The sequence below is a fragment of the Leptodactylus fuscus genome, chromosome 1 (genome assembly GCF_031893055.1).
Source record: "Leptodactylus fuscus isolate aLepFus1 chromosome 1, aLepFus1.hap2, whole genome shotgun sequence".
Classification (NCBI taxonomy): domain Eukaryota; kingdom Metazoa; phylum Chordata; class Amphibia; order Anura; family Leptodactylidae; genus Leptodactylus; species Leptodactylus fuscus.
In genome coordinates this window covers 94,637,035-94,660,965 of record NC_134265.1, presented here as the reverse complement: position 1 = coordinate 94,660,965, position 23,931 = coordinate 94,637,035, and the positions used below count along the sequence as shown (strand labels likewise).

At 42.2% G+C, this 23,931-nt stretch overlaps 1 protein-coding gene across 3 annotated transcripts in view; it reads left to right on the top strand.

Annotated features, from left to right (window-relative positions):
• Window positions 1–8,781, top strand: part of MPHOSPH9 (M-phase phosphoprotein 9) — a 48,295-nt gene extending 39,514 nt beyond the window's left edge. For 2 of the 3 annotated variants that reach the window (XM_075274205.1, XM_075274187.1), the window contains exons 20-24: window positions 942–1,062; window positions 1,168–1,259; window positions 4,798–4,955; window positions 5,513–5,581; window positions 8,087–8,781. In XM_075274205.1, coding sequence (XP_075130306.1) covers window positions 942–1,062; window positions 1,168–1,259; window positions 4,798–4,955; window positions 5,513–5,581; window positions 8,087–8,188 — 542 coding nt within the window. In that variant the 3' untranslated portion in view covers window positions 8,189–8,781. The remainder of the gene's footprint in view (window positions 1–941; window positions 1,063–1,167; window positions 1,260–4,797; window positions 4,956–5,512; window positions 5,582–8,086) is intronic. The other variant, XM_075274196.1, reaches the window with a different exon arrangement.
• Window positions 8,782–23,931: the final 15,150 nt, after the last annotated feature.

The following is a 23,931-nucleotide window of genomic DNA, read 5'->3' as shown; positions in this document are numbered from 1 at the left end:
CCTGCCTTGTATCAACGCTTCAGGCTGGTGGTGGTGGTGTCATGGTGTGGGGAATATTTTCTTGGCACTCTTTGGGCCCCTTGGTACCAATTGAGCATCGTTGCAACGCCAAAGCCGACCTGAGTATTGTTGCTGACCATGTCCATCCCTTTATGACCACAATGTACCCAACATCTGATGGCTACTTTCAGCAGGATAATGCAATGCCATGTCATAAAGCTGGAATCATCTCAGACTGGTTTCTTGAACATGACAATGAGTTCACTGTACTCCAATGGCCTCCACAGTCACCAGATCTCAATCCAATAGAGCATCTTTGGGATGTGGTGGAACGGGAGATTCGCATCATGGATGTGCAGCCGACAAATCTGCGGCAACTGTGTGATGCCATCATGTCAATATGGACCAAAATCTCTGAGGAATGCTTCCAGCACCTTGTTGAATCTATGCCACGAAGAATTGAGGCAGTTCTGAAGGCAAAAGGGGGTCCAACCCGTTACTAGCATGGTGTACCTAATAAAGTGGCCGGTGAGTGTATATATTCCCTAGAATACATATAAAAGTAGAAAATTACTGTGAAACACATAAACTTTAGGAATCCCTGTGTCCGAAAATGCACTGGTCTACTAATATCAAAAGTGCCAAACCGCCGTTTTTTTCACCATTTTGCCTCTGATTTAAAGCAATTGACATTTCCCAAAATGGTATAATTAAAAAGTAGACCTGACCCCACAAAAAAAAAACGCTCTATGCATCCTCATACAGCTGCAGCTACAGAACTACAACTCCCATACAATAAATATTTTATTTTTTGCTTCAAAATTTTTTTATCCCCATTTTCCTCCTCTAAAACTTAAGTGCATCTTATAGTCCAATGAGTCTTATAGTCAAAAAAATTCGGTACCTCATTTTACTAATATATTACATTTTTTGTTTTGCAGCCAAACGTGAACTGATGTTAACACCGTTGTCTGTAAAATACAGTCCAAAGCGTTCTCCAAGTGAAAACCTTTCTCCAGGTTTAAGCCAGTTGTTACATTGTGAGGAGAATTCGGGGACAAGGTATTGATTGAAGCTTAACTTTTATATTTACAAATATGGTTGTATCTGCATTGTGATGAGCCATGTCATGACAATTCTTTATAACGTCATACATATTATTTCAAGTAGGTTCGATGTTTCTTGGGTTGATTCAACAACATTTAAAAACCAAAGTCCAAGAAAGAGACTGCAGTTTTTGTCCCTAGACGATCCAGAAGGTAACTTCATGATATGTCTGTTTCAATTATGTGTTTAAAGAGAATCTGCCATGTGTTTTCATCCTTTCAACCCAATACTACTGCTTTATGGGGCAGGGAATTATATGTATAAGTTTGTGCCTGTACATGTTTTTTGCGCTTCCTTAAAACAGAACTTTAAAAAGAACTTTTCACCACCTCCAAGAAATTAGGTTCTTTACATAAATTAATAGTTGCCTCAACTGATTCTGGTGCAGTTAGATTTTTTTCTGTCGCTCACACCATTCCTGAGTGGTCAATACTGTTAGTTTTGGTGGCTGATGCGTTATTTAGGCTCTGTACTGTCAGGCAGGAGCAGACAAGGGGGGTGATTCTGAGCTCTATCATTGTCTGCCTCTGATTGGAGCTCTAAATCACACCCCCTGCCTGACACTGCCCTTCTGACATTACAGAGCTTAAATAGCACATTAGGCACCAAAACTAACTGTGTTCATTGTTCAGGAACAGTGGAGGCTGGAGAGAAAATTTCAATTATGTGTCCAGAAGCACCTTGGGAGAGCACTTCTGTGTTATGGTTCGTGGTATATGACTTTAGTATAGGGGTTGTCAGCCTTACAATTATTGAACAGCACTCCAAGTGTCTCATCTATGTTTTATTATTTTTATTTAAATCTGCATGCCGAACAGAAAAAAGTTGCCTACTCCTAGAATAAAATATTCAATGTTCTTGGGTTAAACTATTAAGTAAATAAAGTCATTTTAATACAACAAGGGAAAACAGAGTACTCCAGAATATCTTTCAAAATAGGGTGTTTATTCACTAAGCCACAAAAACAACTCTGTGAGGTCTTTGTTATGGGGATTTAAACATTATTGTGGCGGATTTGGTGAGTAAACACTGTATTATTGAAGAAATGCATGAAGTGTTGTGGTTTTGATATACTGTCTGGAAATATCTGGACATTGGAATGAAATCTGCATTGTACTTTCTTAACATTGTGTTGAATTTTTTTGGTTGTGTTGCTTTTCTAGTCTTAAATTAAAGTGGTTGTCCTGGCAAAAATGGCCAATCCTTTTAACATTTAAATTACCTGGGAGCAGTGGAAAAAAAAATATAAAAAATGCATACTCACCTGTCCCTGTTGCTCCAGTGTCTTCCCACGACTCCCGGGTCCTCTTTCGGAGTTCCAGTGAAACCACTGATTGGCCTCAGTGGTCATGTGACCACTGAGGCCAATCATCAGCTTCAGCAGAACTCATTGCCCACAGCTGATTTAAACGTTAAAAGGGTTGTCCATGCCTATACGAAATGGTCTGAGATCGAGAAGCTTTGGCTGGCTCCGACTCATCCCAGTGCCTTTTTGTGGTCCCGCGCCCCCCCCTTCCCTCGACTCCCCTTCTAGGCCCTATTCATTTCACGCGCGCGATTTGGCTTACCTGCTCAAAACTTTTCCCCCTAGCTTCCCCATCCTCCTTTATGGTTTCTTTTCTGTATAACCCACTCCTCCCTACTGGGCTAATGGCAGCGATGGTTTGGCCATGGAGCCGCTTGGGGCTTTTTCGATTTTCTGACTTAGTTGATCCATTGACTATGGAGCTCAGGCCCTTTGACTACTTTACCTCGGAACTACACTTATCCCCCTCAGAATGGCTTTATTACCAGTAGATAGCTCACTTTATGATCTCTCAATTTGGCTCTCTTAGAGTTTCCCCGCCCTCCACCTTTGAAAGGTTATGTTGTGAGGGTACATCCACAGTTGGATTGATATCTTCCATGTATAGGCTTCTCTCCTCTCCTGAGGGGTGTTCCTGAATCTCCCATAAATATATGACCAAGTGGTCTGAGGCATTGGGAAGGCAGATCTTGCCCGGCCAGTGGCAGGTCATTTGGTTCCGTGCAGCTAAATCTTCTACCTGTATCACGTTCTGTGAGACCCAGTACAAAATACTCATGCACTGGTATCATACTCCTGCATTACTTCATTCACTCAATCCTAGCTTACCTTACCAGTGCTGGCGCTGTGAAACTGAAATGGGCTCGCTTTACCACATTTTCTGGGACTGCTCTCTCATTCGCTCTTTTTGGCTGGAGGTTAAGTCTCTATCGGACGCTTTCTTTATTCAGGGAGTTGACCTTGATCCACTTGTATATTTACTTAACCTCCCGCCAAATCACCTGGGTAAGAAGACTTCAAAATTGTTCCTCTATATGTGTACGGCTACTTAGACGCTTATAGCTCTCCATTGGAGACGTCCCTCCCCCCCTACAGGCCCTGATCTTATAGCCTGACTGAAGGACGTCCACAGTTTGGAACACCTCACTGCCTCCCTGAATAACGCATTGGATGCTTTCCAGGCCGTGTGGTCGCCTTGGGATGCCTACTGTGCCTTGCATGGTCTGTGACTCCTCCCGTTCCCTTTCTTCCTTTTCCCTTCCCTTCTCCCTCCCTCCCTCCCTCCCCCCTTTCCCCACTAATTCTGGATTGTTGTTCTGCCATTGATAAAAAATGGCGCAGGTGCATGCGCAGTAGTAGCAGCATGCTACTGCACATGCATCCGCACCATTTTTTATCAATGGTGGTTCGCGAGCACCGGAACAAGACGTGACCCCAAGACATCGCTGGAAAAGGAGGCGTGGCTGAAGTTGACGTCGTACCCTGAATGCCCGCCCACCATGCACGATAGATAAGTGTAACATATTCTTTTTTAGGGTTTTATTTTAAAACGGGGGGGGGGGGGGGGTAGTTTAAAATAACTTTAGCGGTGCCTGAATAGCCTTTTTAAAGGCTATTCACGCATATGTGTGGCTCTATCAGCATAACCTTGCTGATAGAGCCCCTTTAAGGCATTGATCGGCACTCATTTTGCATTAGCATAGGTACACAGGACAATGCAATCTGAATGGGGGAGGAACAATCAGTACCAGGACTGCTCCTATACCCAGCATTGATTATGGGCAGCACATCCTGATTAGACAGGTCAAGACACTGCTAATACCTTGCATCTTTTATTCTCTAGAATATAATATTGTTCCTGATATTTCAAAGGTAGATTACAAAAAACACTTCTAGACAGTTCCTGAATGGGAAATGGGGAGCTTGAGAGAGGCTATTGCTGTGGAATAAGCTATTGTGGATATCAATTTGCCATTTCTCAGGGAAAGGCTATAGTATATAGTATATAGCTAAAGAAAGTGATGGTGACAAATGATGATACATTTTAAAGGCTTTCTTTACTGGAGTCGAAGGCTGCTGTAACACAGGCTGGTGGCATGTTGCGAAAGGCCTCGGTGTGAATGTTCTGAATCTCTCCATTGGGGCCGGGAATTAAGCTAAGTTACTCTGATTGGGTTCAGAGGAACCAGAAATCTTATAAAAGCGCTTAGTGTTTCTGCCAAAATTGCATAAAATGGTATTGGATAAATGTAGATGACTACAATCCAAGGCTAGTTAACTACTTACAAACTTTTACAATCTGAATGTTTTAATACAGAAAAACAAAGGTGTATTGTAGCTGAAAGGCATTGTTTTTTTTCCCCTTTGGTCTTTTTTTCTTCCAGTGAGGCAAAAGACTATTATTAGTTCGGAGAATTGCAGTGAGTCACAGTTTCCTCTGTTATTACCACCATTTGAGACTGAAATCACATACAACGAGAGGATGAAAACCATTTCTGACACAGAGCGGCTTTTTGATGAGTTAACGGAGGAGAAAAATCAGGTATGGTGTTTGGTATATTGAGGATCTTCTCTGTTGCAATATTTTAGCCTTGTTGATCTATTCCCTTATACTATATTTTAGCTTTGTCTTGTTGGCATTGACTGGAATGGAGAGGCAGATCACGTTTATTTGAGCTCTCCCTCCATTCAGTCTTGAGTTCTAATGGTAGGTATCAAGTACTATCTATGGAGACAACTTCAACGACTGTTTCCTCCACATGTTCTGTGAGGTGAAGCGGTCTGAGACCACTACTAACACTTCTATTGCTAGAACAAGAAATATAATGTCAGTGTTCAGAAATCTTACTAGATGGCCACTTCAGGTGATATTTCTAATAAATTTACTGGCCTACTCGCAAAAAAAAATTATATTTACTTGAACTCTTTCAGAAGGGTAATTATCCATCTATGGATTTTTTTTGTGTGCCTAAGGTGGGTTAAAAATATGAACATCAATGTCTTTAAACATCCTTAGCCATTCTAGATTTGTACTTTTGCTCATGACAATGTACCGTGATTATTTACCTTCCTGACACTTGGAACTGCATCTGCCCACAGATTGAAGCTGCTCTTAGCAGAATGCCAGGGACTGGTCGTAGGCTGAGCCTGAAGATGAGAGCCACAAAGGTAGCTTTCTTTTAATCTAGAGTTTTGTATTGATTTGTGTAATTTGCATAAAGAAATTAAATAAATAATTCCAGCTCATACCCAGTACTGTATGTAACCAAACATTATGGAATGGTCATCCAATACTATAGGAATATATCCAATACTGATTACAGATATATTACATTCACACAATTGACCAACAAATTAAGGGATTTTCCATTTCAGTGTAGAACATGAGGGACCAGTTTCTGGCTAGAGTTTCTTGGGCCCACCAGATAAAATGATTCTTGGGGCCCATTCAACAACAACCCCTCGGAATAAACTATGATACCCTAAAAATTTCAGTTACTTCTGCTTGACCATATATATATATTAGGCAAAAGTATTGGCATTAGCAGAGTCGGTCCCCTCTTTTCAGCTAAAATAGGTTCTACTCTTCTGGGAAGGCTTTCCACAAGATTTGGGCGGGTGGGGGAGTTACCAATTTCATCTCGGAAAGCATTTGAGAGGTCAAACACTGATGTTGGATGATACGATCAGGCTCAAATTCTAGAATTCATCCCCAAGGTGTCAAGTGTTAAGCTCAAGTTTCTGTGTGGGATGCTCAAGTTCTTCCACCCTAACTTCACCCAACCATGTCTTTATGGACCTTGCTCTGTGTACTGAGGCATAGTCATGCCAGAACAGAAAAGGGCCTTTGCCAAACTGTTCCCTTAAAGTTGGAAGAATACAATTGTCTTAGTATGCACCAATTGCCGAATTTGCTTAAAACTTAAAATTTGTTTTTCTCCAAACCTACAAAAGTGACATATATAATGAAGGTATTTTGTTAATCACTGTAATATGCTCTGTAACATGGCGGTGGCAGTTGTAATTGCTTAGGGGAGGTGATAGACTGCCTTTAACATTTTCCTTCGCTTGAAACTGTGGCCTAGGTCAACGTCATAACATGATCCCTCCTCCATCAATCTTTAAAGTGCAGGCTGGCAGATAACGTTCTCTTGGCATTCACTAAGCTCAGACTCGGACTACAAAATAGAGAAGAGTGATTTGTCTCTTTGGAGAACACATTTCTGCTGTTCCAGAGTCCAGTCATGGCGTGCTTTACACCACTTCTTCTGATGTTAAGCATTGTGCTTTGTGATACAAGGCATGCATTCAGTTGCTCAGCCATGGTAAGGTATATTACATGCTAGGTGCCTAACTTTATACACACGGGGCAATGGAACTAAATGAAACCCCTAAATTCAGTGACTAAGGTGTGCACCAATATTTTTTTCCATATATGGTGTATATATATATATATATATATATTTTCTAACCGTGTGAGGCATATGTGCCACAGGCACCTTAAATGATTTGTATTCCAAGTCTTTTAAGAATAGATATATCAGGTGTTAAAGTGCAAATATAATGTACAGAATTCATGAAATCTACCACACTCCTTTTCATTCTTTAGTTACGGTATTTTTCTCTTGTCTTCCGCAGAGTGTGTCTATTAAATTGTATTTTGTTTCCAATAAATCAGTCAGGATTGCCTTTCCCAGCTAACAGTATTTCTATATGATAACAATAAAAACAAGAAGAAAGACCCAGAGGTCTGACCGCCACCGATCACAAAGTGATGGCATATTGTCCAACTTCTGAGATGTTTGAGAATAAAGGACCACAGTGCTGTATCCCCTTTTCTCTTTTTCCTTGCACAGTATTGCTTTTGGCAATCCACTGTGAGGACCTGCAGCCACCCCTATTCACTTAGAGCTGTCCTGTAGTGCAACTGTGAAGGGGAGGAAGCACGTAATCTATTTTCAGGATTAGGGGGGTCCCAGAGGTCTAACCACCACTGATCGCAAATTGATGGCATATCCCCTTTAAGAGATTAGTTTCATGTATAATGTATTTAAACATTTATGCATGTAAACATTTTTAAAGGAAAAAATCTATATAAAAAAATGATGGGACTAGTAACAGAAAAGGCAATTGTGGTGCATTAGTGATATAAATCAGTTTGCTCATGCTTCAACAATTCTCTACTTTTATCTATTCACATAAATCCATCAACAGAAAACATGTTGTGAGAGGAATCCCACAAAATCAGTTCAGCATAATATATTGTTTTAAGAGTTTTTTTCCCACATGTACATTTTAGCAGATATATTAAATTGCAGCTATCCCCTGTATTGAAGTTTTTTACAGGGAACTTTGTTCTTTTCATGGGGTGATGAATATGATTGCCCCAAATTTTGGAATTAGGGTAGATATCTCAAGATCTGAATTCTACTTGTATAACTTGTTGATTGGTTTCTAATATTCTAAACCTATCCATGCATCATAGTAAAAATATACAGATGTATGAAGACTGGGGACAGCTGAATATGATGTTTTTTTCCTTTTTATTTTGTTCAATGTTACACCTTCCCCGTACAATTCCTGAACAATTTAATTTTCAATAGACTTTCCTTTTAATACTATGTCATTTGACTGAGCAGTAATCCTTATTTACTGTGTATCTGTTTATTTCAGGAAAGTTTAGAAGATCGTTTGGAAAAGATCAACCGGCAACTGGGTTCAATTCGTATGACTCTGAAGAAATTCCACGTGCTACCAACATCAGCAAATATTTAATACATTTAGACATACCCACAGCTGGCACTTTGCACTATTAATACACATATTTATGCACTGACCAATGCTAATAGCTGAAAGCCTGGAGGCGATGACTTCTCAAATCCTTTACTGCTTTAATAATATTTCTATATCACTCAAGCTGTTTTTATTGTACACATATTTTTTTTACACAGACTGTACATTTTATATTTTAGTATCTGAAGTGGCCAAATTTTAGCGCAACTGAAGAGTATGTATAAGATATGTTCTGTTGGTATAGATTTTATGAGGTAACTTGGGTCTCTCCCAGTAGCTTTTATAGTGCAGGTTTTTATTATATTCTTCCTGGTATATACTATCACAGTGCTTCCAGAGTTATGTTTTGTGCAATCCGAATCTTGTGAAACTTATTTTTGCATATGAAGTATTCAGTTACCACATGTATTTTGTTTGCCTCTTTTGTAAAGACCTTCAACGCTTTGCTGGGCAATGCATTGCAGGACTACCCTGTGTTCTGTTCATTTACCTCTTGGATACTTGGTGGAACAAAAAATTAAATCCATTAATGTGACACTTTTTGGAGCACAGCACAAGGCAGCAATAAATGTTATTTAGATGTCATGTTTTCTCTTTCTGTTGACCATTTGTGGGTGTGTGAAATGGTGAGTATCCACTTTTCCTTACTATCGATCATTTTTTTCTGAAGTAGGGCTGATCCTATGGGGCAGTTTTACCGTTTCTGTCTAGGAGTTGCACAGTGCAAATGTCAAACAACACAGTCCACATTTATCATGTTTTTAGTCTTGTCTAAGTTTATACCTTGTGTCGGCTCACTTACAGAACTTTTTATCAGAATTTGTGGGACTGATGATAGCTATTAGAGATGAGCGAACAGCGTTCTATCGAACACATGTTCGATCGGACATCACGCTGTTCGCTCTGTTCGATTAGAATCGAACACCACGTGGAAAATTCGATTCCCCTCCCACCTTCCCTGGCGCTTTTTTTGCACCAATAACAGCGCAGGGGAGGTGGGACAGGACCTACGACAACGGGGGGCATTGAAAAAAATCGGAAAAAATCATTGGCTGCCGAAATCAGGTGACCTTCATTTTAGACGAATAGTGGATTTCAAATCCGGGTCATATGAGAATGTGAACTTTGTGACTATGAGACAGGGATAGCTGTACAGGCAGGGATAGCTAGGGATAACCTTTATTTAGAGGGGAATGTTATTAAAAATAACTTTTTGGGGCTGTATCGGGCGGGTGTGTAATTGTTTTTTGTGAGATAAACTTTTTCCCATAGGAATGCATTGGCCAGCGCTGATTGGCCACAGAGTACAGAATTCGGCCAATCAGCGCTGGCTCTGCTGGAGGAGGCGGAGTCTACGATCGCTCCACACCAGTCTCCATTCTGGTCCGACCTTAGACTTCGCCTCCTCCAGCAGAGCCAGCGCTGATTGGCCGAATTCCGTACTCTGGCCAATCAGCGCTGGCCAATGCATTCTATTAGCGTGATGAAGCAGAGCCGAGTGTGCACAAGGGTTCAAGCGCACACTCGGCTCTGATGTAGCAGAGCTGAGTGTGCCCAAGGGTTCAAGTGCACCCTCAGCTCTTCTACATCAGAGCCGAGGGTGCGCTTGAACCCTTGTGCACATTCGGCTCTGCTACATCAGAGCCGAGGGTGCGCTTGAACCCTTGTGCACACTCAGCTCTGCTACATCAGAGCCGAGAGTGCACTTGAACCCTTGTGCACACTCTGCTCTGCTACATCAGAGCCGAGTGTGCGCTTGAACCCTTGTGCACACTCTGCTTCATCATGCTAATAGAATGCATTGGCCAGCGCTGATTGAAGCAGAGCTGAATGTGTGTGCTTAGCTCAACTACTCCACCGGCCCTGGCCAATGCATTCTATTAGCGTGATGAAGCAGAGCTGAATGTGTGTGCTTAGCTCAACTACTCCACCGGCGTAGTTGAGCTAAGCACACACATTCAGCACTGCTTCATCACGCCAATAGAATGCATTGGCCAGGGCTGATTGGCCAGAGTACGGAATTCGGCCAATCAGCGCTGGCTCTGCTGCAGGAGGCGGAGTCTAAGGTCGGACCAGAATGGTGTGGAGCGATCTTAAACTCCGCCTCCTCCAGCAGAGCCAGCGCTGATTGGCCAGAGTACAGAATTCGGCCAATCAGCGCTGGCCAATGCATTCCTATGGGAAAAAGTTAGCTTGCGACAATCGCAAGCTGACAGGGATTTCCATGTAATAAAGTGATTTATATGCCCCCAGACATGCTTCCCCTGCTGTCCCAGTGTCATTCCAGGGTGTTGGTATCATTTCCTGGGGTGTCATAGTGGACTTGTAGTTTAACTTCAGAAATTGTGTTATACCATCCTGATGAAGAGACCTCTATAGAGTCTCGAAAGCTCGATATGTCATCAAAATTTTTTTTAAATTAGCCATTAAAAAAGGTATCAACTACTGAGGACTTCCCTCAAAAAATTTCTTTCATTTCATATTCCTATGATGTAAAAATGTTACTAACAATAGACATGTCTACAATGCTTAATGTGAAACTATGTGATATAGTCACAGACATAGAAGTCCCAACATTTTTCTCACCACATAAAGCGGCCGGTATGTAGTGTGGTGACATTATATCCTGCTGCTTACATAATGCTTAGCGTGAACTGTTGGTAATATAGCAATACTTGGAATACAAGTCCAGAAAATTCTATTGCTACATCCAGGAACCGTAGACGACAAGCACACAACCGCATGTGTGTGTCGCTGGGCCATGATTAAACAGCATGAACAATATACACTCACCGGCCACTTTATTAGGTACACCATGCTAGTAACGGGTTGGACCCCCTTTTGCCTTCAGAACTGCCTCAATTCTTCGTGGCATAGATTCAACAAGGTGCTGGAAGCATTCCTCAGAGATTTTGGTCCATATTGACATGATGGCATCACACAGTTGCCGCAGATTTGTCGGCTGCACATCCATGATGCGAATCTCCCGTTCCACCACATCCCAAAGATGCTCTATTGGATTGAGATCTGGTGACTGTGGAGGCCATTGGAGTACAGTGAACTCATTGTCATGTTCAAGAAACCAGTCTGAGATGATTCCAGCTTTATGACATGGCGCATTATCCTGCTGAAAGTAGCCATCAGATGTTGGGTACATTGTGGTCATAAAGGGATAGACATGGTCAGCAACAATACTCAGGTAGGCTTTGGCGTTGCAACGATGCTCAATTGGTACCAAGGGGCCCAAAGAGTGCCAAGAAAATATTCCCCACACCATGACACCACCAGCCTGAACCGTTGATACAAGGCAGGATGGATCCATGCTTTCATGTTGTTGAAGCCAAATTCTGACCCTACCATCCGAATGTCGCAGCAGAAATCGAGACTCATCAGACCAGGCAACGTTTTTCCAATCTTCAATTGTCCAATTCCGATGAGCTTGTGCAAATTGTAGCCTCAGTTTCCTGTTCTTAGCTGAAAGGAGTGGCACCCGGTGTGGTCTTCTGCTGCTGTAGCCCATCTGCCTCAAAGTTCGACGTACTGTGCGTTCAGAGATGCTCTCCTGGCTACCTTGGTTGTAACGGGTGGCTATTTGAGTCACTGTTGCCTTTCTATCAGCTCGAACCAGTCTGGCCATTCACCTCTGGCATCAACAACGCATTTCCGCCCACAGAACTGCCGCTCACTGGATGTTTTTTCTTTTTCGGACCATTCTCTGTAAACCCTAGAGATGGTTGTGCGTGAAAATCCCAGTAGATCAGCAGTTTCTGAAATACTCAGACCAGCCCTTCTGGCACCAACAACCATGCCACGTTCAAAGGCACTCAAATCACCTTTCTTCCCCATACTGATGCTCGGTTTGAACTGCAGGAGATTGTCTTGACCATGTCTACATGCCTAAATGCACTGAGTTGCCGCCATGTGATTGGCTGATTAGAAATTAAGTGTTAACGAGCAGTTGGACAGGTGTACCTAATAAAGTGGCCGGTGAGTGTACATGGAGGTCAGTGAGCATGGGCTGCAGAAACAGACAGGACCGGTCCTGAGTTTTGCCCCAGGCTCACAGTCCCACACACGGGGCCATGAAAATACACAGTCGTGTGTATGGGGCCATAAAAATGAATGGGCCAGTGTTCTAGCCATGAGAAACACAACTAGCATTCTGACAATTCACACGAGGACTTAGAGGGTCATTAAACCACTATAGAACGTGCTAACAATATAACTTGGTGGTTACACATGGATCCATCATATGGATGGTGGATCCATCCTGAAAAATAAACCACAAACAGGAAGTTGCTTAAGCAAATGTGCCCAACAGTGTCATTTGTGGGTGTTCCTTGGTTGGGAAGAGCTAATAATGTCCAACATGTTGAGAGATATGTATAAGGTGTTAATATTCCTATAACATGAAGATGTTGTTGACAACATGGCTATAGAACACATATATTACTTGTATTTGGCAGCCATCTTAGCGTATGTACACATGGAGTTTTTTGTCAGCAGATTTTGACGCGGAATCCACCTCAAAATTCGCCTGCCAAAACGGCTCCCATTGACTTCAATGAGAGACACTCCCTTTTTTTTTTTTTTTCCGCTAGCTAGTAGTGGAAAAAAGAAGCAACATGCCCTATCTTGGCGTTGATTCTGCAGCTGAATCAGCTGAGGCGTCCGCAGCTCGAGACACGCTCCTGTTTAGGCCCATTCATTTGGGCCTATTCAGGAACAGGATGCAATGATGGCATGCCGATAGTGCGACCATTTTCCTTCATGTGAACATACCCTTAGAGTGAGCTGCTAGTAACTGCAGATCCCACAATGATGTCCACTAAATCCCTGCAGATATCAGCCTCATAGTGATGATATATGCAGGACACTGTTTGTAAGGCTATCAAATAGTGACTGGAGAACTACATGTTCCAGTGATTCTTCACAACTACCAATAAATTTATACTAGGAAAGGTAGCATGTTTCTTTTTCAGTTATTAGATGCCTGAAACTGCTCTCACTACATATACCATATAAATGAAGGATTCTGTCACTCTGAGGTGAAGCAAGATAAACGTATTAGTGCAATATACAGGTTAGAATGAATGTCATAGGGACCTTCTCCAGACCATCTGTCGAGAGCATGTGTGACATATACATCAAGGTGGAAGAGGACTCTGAATAATTTGCTTCTTGCTGTCCTAGCCTACAACTCTCATGATCCCCCTTTTCTCTTTTGTATTTGTCCAAAAAAATTGACGGAAATTAATGTTTGTTTGTTTTTTTTTGTTGGCCTTGATCACTATGTATATGTATGGCTATCCATTTGCACCTATTTGTGTCTGTTTTTTACATCCCTTGTTTTGTATCCCTTAAACAGATCTGCAAAGCAGAAGTGAAAAAACATGATCTGGGATAGGAGCCCCGGCCCTGATGGCTTCACAGCCAGGTTCTTTAAAACTTTGCCATCTGACCTGATGCCTCTTCTGCTGAAATCCTACAATTCTTTTACTTGACACTCCCTTCCCTCCCTCCTTCATACATGCACATATCACGGTTATCCCCAGGGATGGTGAGGACCACCTGCTCTGCCCTAGCTACAGGCCAATTTCCCAGATCAACACTGACGCGAAGCTCTATGCTAAATTGACAGCCAACTGATTGAGTCAACACATGGAGGATCTTATATACAGTGGGGCAAAAAAGTATTTAGTCAGTCACCAATAGTGCAAGTTCCACCACTTAAAAAGATGAGAGGCGTCTGTAATTTACATCATAGGTAGTCCTCAACTATGAGAGACAAAATGAGAAAACAAATCCAGAAAATCACATTGTCTGATTTTGTAAGAATTTATTTGCAAATTATGGTGGAAAATAAGTATTTGGTCACCTACAAACAATCAAGATTTCTGGCTCTCACAGACCTGTAACTTCTTCTTTAAGAGTCTCCTCTTTCCTCCACTCATTACCTGTAGTAATGGCACCTGTTTAAACTTATCAGTATAAAAAGACACCTGTGCACACCCTCAAACAGTCAGACTCCAAACTCCACTATGGTGAAGACCAAAGAGCTGTCAAAGGACACCAGAAACAAAATTGTAGCCCTGCACCAGGCTGGGAAGACTGAATCTGCAATAGGCAACCAGCTTGGATTGAAGAAATCAACTGTGGGAGCAATAATTAGAAAATGGAAGACATACAAGACCACTGATAATCTTCCTCGATCTGGGGCTCCATGCAAAATCTCACCCCGTGGGGTCAAAATGATCACAAGAACGGTGAGCAAAAATCCCAGAACCAAGCGGGGGGACCTAGTGAATGAACTGCAGAGAGCTGGGACCAATGTAACAAAGCCTACCATCAGTAACACACTACGCCGCCAGGGACTCAGATCCTGCAGTGCCAGACGTGTCCCACTGCTTAAGCCAGTACATGTCCGGGCCCGTCTGAAGTTTGCTAGAGAGCATTTGGATGATCCAGAAGAGTATTGGGAGAATGTCCTATGGTCTGATGAAACCAAACTGGAACTGTTTGGTAGAAACACAACTTTTCGTGTTTGGAGGAAAAAGAATACTGAGTTGCATCCATCAAACACCATACCTACTGTAAAGCATGGGGGTGGAAACATCATGCTTTGGGGCTGTTTCTCTGCAAAGGGGCCAGGACGACTGATCCGGGTACATGAAAGAATGTACCCGGCCATGCATCGTGAGATTTTGAGTGCAAACCTCCTTCCATCAGCAAGGGCATTGAAGATGAAACGTGGCTGGGTCTTTCAACATGACAATGATCCAAAGCACACCGCCAGGGCAACGAAGGAGTGGCTTTGTAAGAAGCATTTCAAGGTCCTGGAGTGGCCTAGCCAGTCTCCAGATCTCAACCCTATAGAAAACCTTTGGAGGGAGTTGAAAGTCCGTGTTGCCAAGCGACAGCCCCATAACATCACTGCTCTAGAGGAGATCTGCATGGAGGAATGGGCCAACATACCAACAACAGTGTGTGCCAACCTTGTGAAGACTTACAGAAAACGTTTGACCTCTGCCATTGCCAACAAAGGATATATAACAAAGTATTGAGATGAAATTTTGTTACTGACCAAATACTTATTTTCCACCATAATTTGCAAATAAATTCGTACAAAATCAGACAATGTGATTTTCTGGATTTGTTTTCTCATTTTGTCTCTCATAGTTGAGGTCTACCTATGATGTAAATTACAGATGCCTCTCATCTTTTTAAGTGGTGGAACTTGCACTATTGGTGACTGACTAAATACTTTTTTGCCCCACTGTATCTTGATCAGGTGAGATTCACAGAGAAGCTAGAGATAATACGCTAAAGGCCTTCTCTGCAATCCACCACGCTTGGCACTCCCGGACTCCTATGATGCTATAGAGAAGCCTTTGATAGAGTCGACTGGGGATTCCTGGAGGCCACCCATACTCAGATAGGTCTTGGTCCAACTATGCTCATCTATATTTGTTCTCTCTATGACTCCTCATGTGCGCAAATACAGGTTAACGGTACACTCTCTTCCCCTCTCACTATTCATAACGGTACCTGGTAAGGCTGTCCCTTGTCCCCAATACTATACGCATTGGTGATGGAACACTTACTAGTGGCAATCAGGGATAACTCAGACATCCAGGGTCTCCGTGTTCGTGATATGTGTTTAAAAATCTCAGCATTTGCAGATGATTTCCTGCTTTTTGTCACCCAGCTGCTCACAACTATCCCTTCCCTCCTCCATGAAATTAACGCTTACAGTTACTATAGTAATTATAAAATTAATCTATCCAAAAGCACCGCCCTTAATAGCTCGCTACCTACGTCTTTACTCAGTAATCTCCAATCTGCCTTTCCCTTCACCTGGTTCTTAAGAGCAAATCAACTATCTGGATGTGCAGCTTCCTAATGTTTTATCTGATACCTACTCACTGAACTTGATCCCGATTCTACGTAATCTCCAGACAGATCTTGCTCGCTTGGATACCCAAGGGTTTTCCTGGTTTGGTCGGATCAATCTACTGAAAATGAATGTGTTCCCACACCTCATCTATCTCTTTCAAACTGTCCCCATAATAATACCTATTTCTTTACCATGGTCCAGGAAACCTTCACTAGGTTTATCTGGGGTTTAGCAGTCCGAGACTGCTCTAGCTATTTCCTGGCCACAGTCACAGCTCGTTTTCTTGACTGACACCACTCAGCAGACTTTTTGCCAAAAAGAATGGGCAGCTTTACCATCTGAGAAAATAAAGAGCCTCATCCAAAACTACCACAAAAGACTTCAAGCTGTCATTGATGTTAGAGGGGGCAATACATGGTATTAAGAACTGGGGTATGTGAACTTTTCAACAGGGTCATTTTAAAGTTTTTGGTTGTCATTATGATTTAAAAAGAGAAAACACAGAAGTTTGACAATAAATGGCTTCAACCAACCATGAGTGGAGAAAAAGGTTTTTTTGTTTTTTTTTACACACATTTTTTATTAAATTTTCAACAAAATATATTATACATACAAACAAAAAGCATAACATAATAAACAATAAAAAGTAATAAAATCCCAGCTAGAACAAGAACCAAGAACACATAAACATAAAGAGAACAAAGGAGCGAAGAAGAGGAAAGAAGGGACAGGGGGGAAGAGTCAGAGACCATGAAGAATGCAATACATATCCCACGGATTCCAGATAGACTGAAAGGCATCCGTAGAATTGTTAAGGGTAGCTGTGAGTAGAGATGAGCGAGTACTGTTCGGATCAGCCGATCCGAACAGCACGCACGCATTGAAATGAATGGACGTAGCCGGCACGCGAGGGGTTAAGCGGCCGGCCGGCGTCAAAGCGGAAGTACCAGGTGTTTCCATTCATTTCAATGCGTGCGTGCTGTTCGGATCGGCTGATCCGAACAGTACTCGCTCATCTCTAGCTGTGAGGAATTCTAGGCTGTGGATGTCCTTGAGGTGGAGCCACAAGAGCTGGGCTAGTAGGAGGATGCACACTTTTCCAATTAAGGGTTATAAGTGATATAGCAGTAGTGAAAAGGTACAAGAACATCTTGGAGGTCTTTTTGCCAAGGTGTTGAAGTAAGTTAAACAAATAAACAGAAGGTTCAAGCAGGACACCCTGGAGAAGAGCTCATCAGTTAGTGCTTTAACCTCTGCCAAAAAAGGATGAATCAAAGAGCAGCTCTAGAAAATGTGAAACAATGTACCCTCCTCAGTGAGGTGAGGGGCACTGGGAAAAAAAGGTTTTGTGTTATCATTCATATTCTCTAAAAAAAAAAAAAGGCCAAAAAAAATCTGCTGGGATATGTACACTTTTTAGCACAACTGTATACATAATGATGTACACTAGAGATGAGCAAGTAGTATTTGATCGAGTAGGAATACTACGGTATTCGAAATACTCGTACTCGATCGAATACCACTCGCTATTCGCAGTAAAAATTCGATTCAGAACCAGCGTTGATTGATTGTTAAATATGCAGTCTTCATTGTGGTCCGATCTTAGACTCCACCTCAAAGACAAGAATCCTGCAGAACCAGCATTGATTGGTCAAATACTATACACTGTATAGCATTCAGCCAATCAACGCTGGTTCTGCAGGAGGGATGCTAGGGATTGCTACTTAAGGTAAAATACTATCCTGTGGGTCTATCATTCTCCCCGCACCATGTTCTGCTCTGTACGGTTCTGTCTCTGTATGTGGGCCTGGACTCCTTCCGCTTTGCTTTTACTCCTCCAGCTCGGGTACTAGACTAGTATTGACAGTCTCTGGTCGATAATTGCGCGTCTTCTGTGATCTCCTGGTAATGTACATAAACCGCATCCGGCCCTAGATAGTTCCCAGTGCTGACTGCCCAAGTAACGCACTCTCCTTCGCTCCTCCTCAACACTCTCCTCCTGCTACTCATGGACTTGGTGACTCCCATTTGTCGAATTTTGGTTTCCCTGAAATGAGCATTTTATTCCCTTAGACTATAATGGGATTTGATATTCGATCGAGTAGTCGAACATTGAGGACTACTCGAATCGAATATTCGAATCTCAAGTATTTCACTACTCGCTCATATTCCATGGGTATAGTTTACAGCATGACATAGGACTCATGGTAGAGCTCAGCTTTTCTTCTCAGGCAATGATTCTTCCTGATATTACTCCAGTCCTCTGCAGTCCCATCCATGTTCTTCCTGCAGAATGTTAGTCTGACCTTGATGTTTTACTTGGAGAGAAATGGCTTCTGGAAGAATGACTATCCAGAGAAGAAAAAGTGAACGATTGCCAAAAATCATAATTAAATCACAATGTGCATAATGCTCCAGGTCCAGGCAGATGCCCAAACCACCTATATTATAATCCATTACTGTTCATAAATAGGACACTTGTCAGCAATGCCATGTTTTACAATGTATTCATACTGGCTGAACTGACTGGATTACCAGATTTGGCAAGGAATCCCACAGATAAGAATATTAGGGTCCTTAACCCCTTCCCGCCGTTGGCACTTTTTGACTTCCTGACCAAGCTCGATTTTTCAAAACTGACATGTGTCACTTTATGTGGCAATAACTTTGGAACGCTTTAACTTACCAAAGTGATTTTAAGATTGTTTTTTCGTAACACATTGTACTTCATGTTATTAGTAAATTTTGGTTGATATGTTTTGTGTTTAATTATGAAAAAATAGGAAATTTGGTGGAAATTTTGAAAAATATGCATTTTATAAAGTTTGAAATGATGTGCATTGCATATAGATAGTCAGACCGCCAAAATTATATCATAAATCTCATGTCCCAGATCTCTGCTTTATGTCGGCATCAAACTTTAGGCGCCCTTTTAATTTTTACGGACATTATAAGGTTTACAAGTGAAACAATAATATTCAAAATTTTCAAGAAATTTCCCAAACCCATTTTTTAAGGGACTAATCCAGTTATGAAGGGGTTTTGAAAGACCCTTGTATTAAAGCCCCCCATAAATCACCCCATTTTCAAAACTGCACCTCTTAAATAAGCCAAAACAACATATACCTAGTAATTTTAACCCTATAAGTGCTTAACAGGAAATAATACAAAATGGAGGTGAAATTTTAAAATTTTATTTTATTTTACTAATATTTTCGTTTAGCCCTAGAATTTGCACATTCACAAGTGGTTAAAGGAGAAAACGCATCCCACAATTTGTTAGGCAAGTTCTCCCGACTACCACAGTACCCCACTTGTGGGTGTAAACTAATATATGGACGCACAGCGAGACGCAGAAGGGAAGGCGCGCCAAGGAGCTTTTAGAGGGCAGATCTGACTGTGAGCAGTTTCAGGAACCATGTCGCATTTACAAAGCCCTTGAGGAGTCAAAACAGTGGAAACCTCTAGAAAGTGACCCCATTTTGAAAACCGCACCCCTCAAAGAATTTATCAAGTGATGTAGTGAGCATTAGTAACCCCAAAGTGAATATGTAAGCTGTGTGGAGTAAATTGGGTACACCAAATCCCATTCTATTTTCCTACCAGCTCCTATGACGCGGACGGGGAAGAGGGGCATTCTGGGGGGTCAGCGCTGGTGTATTATCTCTCATAAGCTGTAAATATGGGGGTCCCCTGTAAACGCTCACACAGCTTATACATTTCCTTCTAGTCGCAGCCACTTATGTCTTAATGATTTGGTGACTTTTGGGGGTTTTGTCTTCACATTGTACAAGCTAGATTTTTATTTTTATTTTCTGGCAATGTGGCCATCTGAGGGCTTGGTGTTTGCAGTATTAGATGTACTTCTCAATGCCACCATTTTGGGGCCTGTAACTTATTGACTACATTATATTAACTCTTTCTGGGTGGGATGTAAAAGGAAACATCAATTCTGACATTGCTTTTTAGCATTTTTTTTTTCCTGTGCAGCGTACACTATAAGTAACATGTTACCTTTATTCTGCGGGTCAGTACGGTTACGGCGATACCTCATTTATATTATTTTTTAATGCGTTGCTATTTATGCAGAATAAAATTAAATTTAGGGAAAAAAATCAATTATTTTTGCATCGCCATCTTCTGAAAGGCATAACGTTTTTATTTTTCACTAGACAGAGCTGGTTGAGGGCTTATTTTTTGCGGGAAGACCTCTGTTTTTTATTAGTACCATTTTGGTTTTCATCTGACCATTTAATTACTTTTTATTGAACATTTTGTAAGGGAAAGGTGGTGAATAATCATTATTTTGTGCGGTTTTCTACGTTTTTTTTTTACGCCGTTTGCCGTTCGGGTTAAATAATGTTTTAATTTTATTGTTCAGGTTATTACGGACGTGGTGATACCAAATATGTAATGTTTTTTCTTTTTTTCTTTATTTTACATAATAAAACATTGTATATGGGGAAAAGGGGATTTTTGGGGCTTTATTTATTTCTAATTTATTTTAAACTTATTTAAACTTTTTTATTTTTACTTTTTTCTAACTTTTTTTTCTGTCCCCATGGGGGATTGAAGCAGTGATCGGCTGATCACCGCTTCACTACATATACGCTGCAATACACGTGTTACACGTGTATTGCAGTGTAGAGGAAGCTGTCAGCCTGTGTGGACGCACAGGCTGACAGCTTCATTTACGGCAGGATCAACCAGGTGCGTGGAGGGGGTAAGTGATGGGGCAGACCCGGGGTCAACTGATCAGACCCCGGGCTGCCCCCTACGAACACCGGCACCCCCCGAAACCGGCGCGGGGGGTGCCGATCGGCACCATAACATACTGAAACCCCAGAGGTGTCGGCGGTCATGTTGACCGCCGGCATATCAGGGGTTAACACCTGCGATCGGACCCGGTTCCGACCACGGGTGTTACGGGGCATTGTCAGCCGTAACATACGGCTGTCACCCGCAGCGCATGGTGCGCACACAGGTTTTGTGTGCGCACCATGCAGCCGCAGTAATAGTATTCCCAGCAGCGCCGTACTATTACGACGCATGTCGGGAAGGGGTTAAATAATCTTCCTAATCATATTAATCCTTTAAGGACGCAAGGTAGCTTTATGTTAATGCTGCACTACTTTTTTTTCTATTTTCCATCCCTGCTTTCCAAAATTCATAACTTTTTTTTATTTTCTGTCAACATAGCTAAGTGAGGACTTATTCTTTGCATGATGAGATGTGCTTTCATTTGACACTATTTTGGGGTACATGTAGTATTTTGATCAGCTTTTATAACATTTTTTGCAGGTCCATGTTAAAAAAAACCCACACTTCTATCATCATTTTTTTGCATTTAGGTTATATGGCATTCAGCCATTAAAAGTTACACAGCAGATTTGTTTGATGGATCTTTACGGTTACAGTGAAAAGCCAGGAAGGAGCCAAAGATGTCTTTGCTGCAAATTTTACAGAGATTGAAAGAAGTGGCCATGGCGGTCCAGATGGAAGAGATGGGAAATGGGAATTATTATTTAGAGACATCACTTGTAAGTCACTAATAGAGATGAGCGAGTACTGTTCGGATCAGCCGATCCGAACAGCACGCTCGCATAGAAATGAATGGACGTAACCGGCACGCGGGGGGTTAAGCGGCCGGCCGCCGTTAAAGTGGAAGTACCAGGTGCATCCATTAATTTCTATGGAGCGTGTTTTTTTTTAACATTTTATTATTTATATTTAAGCTCTTTTTTTTTTTTTTTTTTTTTTTAACTTTTTCTCGTCCCAAAAAGGGAATTGAACCTGGGATCTTACTGTAGATCCCCAGTTCAATGTGTTGCAATACATAATATTGCAGAACAATGCACATAAGTTCCTATAGGAACCCTTCGGATTCCACGATCTTCTCTTGGGAGATCCGGTGGATGGCTGGTGGGGATGATTTAGCCCTGATGCTGTGTTCTCTATCTGCTTAATCTGCTGGAGTCAGAGTATCTTCCAACTCTGGAAGCTGTTCCCAATCCAAGGCTCAGTGTAACACAGTCAAGTACTGGAAGTAATGCCACGGGCACAGAAGCCTTAAGGCACCATACTATTTACGGTACTGATTATTAACTAAACGCTCAGCGTGACATAATAGTATGGTGCAGAGCAGGAATGGGTTAAAATCAACCTTTTCCAAACTACACATTATAGAGAAGTGTCATTTTTGAACACATCATCCACCATCATGTGGATGTAGAACTGATATTATTTTTAAGATCTGTGAGCCTTGATTTATTGATATTTTTTATCGCATGGCAGGATATGCATATTTATGCCCAGTCATACTGCAACTTAAAAAGAAAAATTGGAATACAAAAATCTAACCATGATGAATTTGCTATAATAGTGGTTGTGCCCTTTTTTGTTTTCCATAGGAAATACTGAAGCTGCAGTAATATTGCCTTGGAGACCTAACAAAGAGATCAAATCTAAAGAATGTTTTGTAATACTATTGTACCAGTGATCTATGGCATTGTAGCAGAAAATCCCACTGAGATTACTATGGATTTCTTCCAAGTCAACAAGCGTTGCTTAAAGAGGACCTTTCATCAGATCGGGCACATGCAGTTTTATATACTGCTGGAAAGCTGACAGTGAGCTGAATTCAGCGCACTGTCGGCTTTCCCGATCTGTGCCCGGTGTAAAGCGCTATCGGTCCTGGTACCGTAGGGCTTTACAGTCAGAAGGGCGTTTCTGACACTTAGCCAGGAAAGTCCTTTTGCCTCGCGGCGCCTATCGCGCTGTACTGTGGAGCGGGGAGGAACTCCCCCCTCCCTCTCCTGATAATACTCGTCTATGGATGAGCTGTGTGAGCAGAGGGAGGGGACGTTCCTCCCCGCTCCACAGCGCGATAGGCGCCGCGAGGCAGCAGGATGTTCCTGGCTAAGTGTCAGAAACGCCCTTCTGACACTAAAGTGCTACGGTCCCGGGACCGATAGCGCTTTACACCGGGCACAGATCGGGAAAGCCGATAGTACCCTGAATTCAGCGCACTGTCAGCTTTCCAGCAGTATATAGAACTGCATGTGCCCAATCTGATGAAAGGTCCTCTTTAAACTGGAAGAATTGATTCATTATTAGAGATGAGCGAACAGTGTTCTATCGAACACATGTTCGATCGGATATCAGGGTGTTCGCCATGTTCGAATCGAATCGAACACCACGTGGTAAAGTGCGCCAAAATTCGATTCCCCTCCCACCTTCCCTGGCGCCTTTTTTGCACCAATAACAGCGCAGGGGAGGTGGGACAGGAACTACGACACTGGGGGCATTGAAAAAAATTGGAAAAAGTCATTGGCTGCCGAAATCAGGTGACCTCCATTTTAGACGAATAGTGGATTTCAAATCCGGGTCATATGAGAATGTGAACTTTGTGACTATGAGACAGGGATAGCTGTACAGGCAGGGATAGCTAGGGATAACCTTTATTTAGGGGGGAATGTTATTAAAAATAACTTTTTGGGGCTCTATCGGGTGTGTAATTGTGATTTTTGTGAGATAAACTTTTTCCCATAGGGATGCATTGGCCAGCGCTGATTGGCCGAATTCCGTACTCTGGCCAATCAGTGCTGGCCAATGCATTCTATTAGCTTGATGAAGCAGAGTGTGCACAAGGGTTCAAGCGCACCCTCGGCTCTGATGTAGCAGAGCCGAGGCTGCACAAGGGTTCAAGCGCACCCTCGGCTCTGATGTAGGAGAGCCGAGGGTGCACTTGAACCCTTGTGCACCCTCAGCTCTGCTACATCAGAGCCGAGGGTGCGCTTGAACCCTTGTGCACACTCTGCTTCATCAA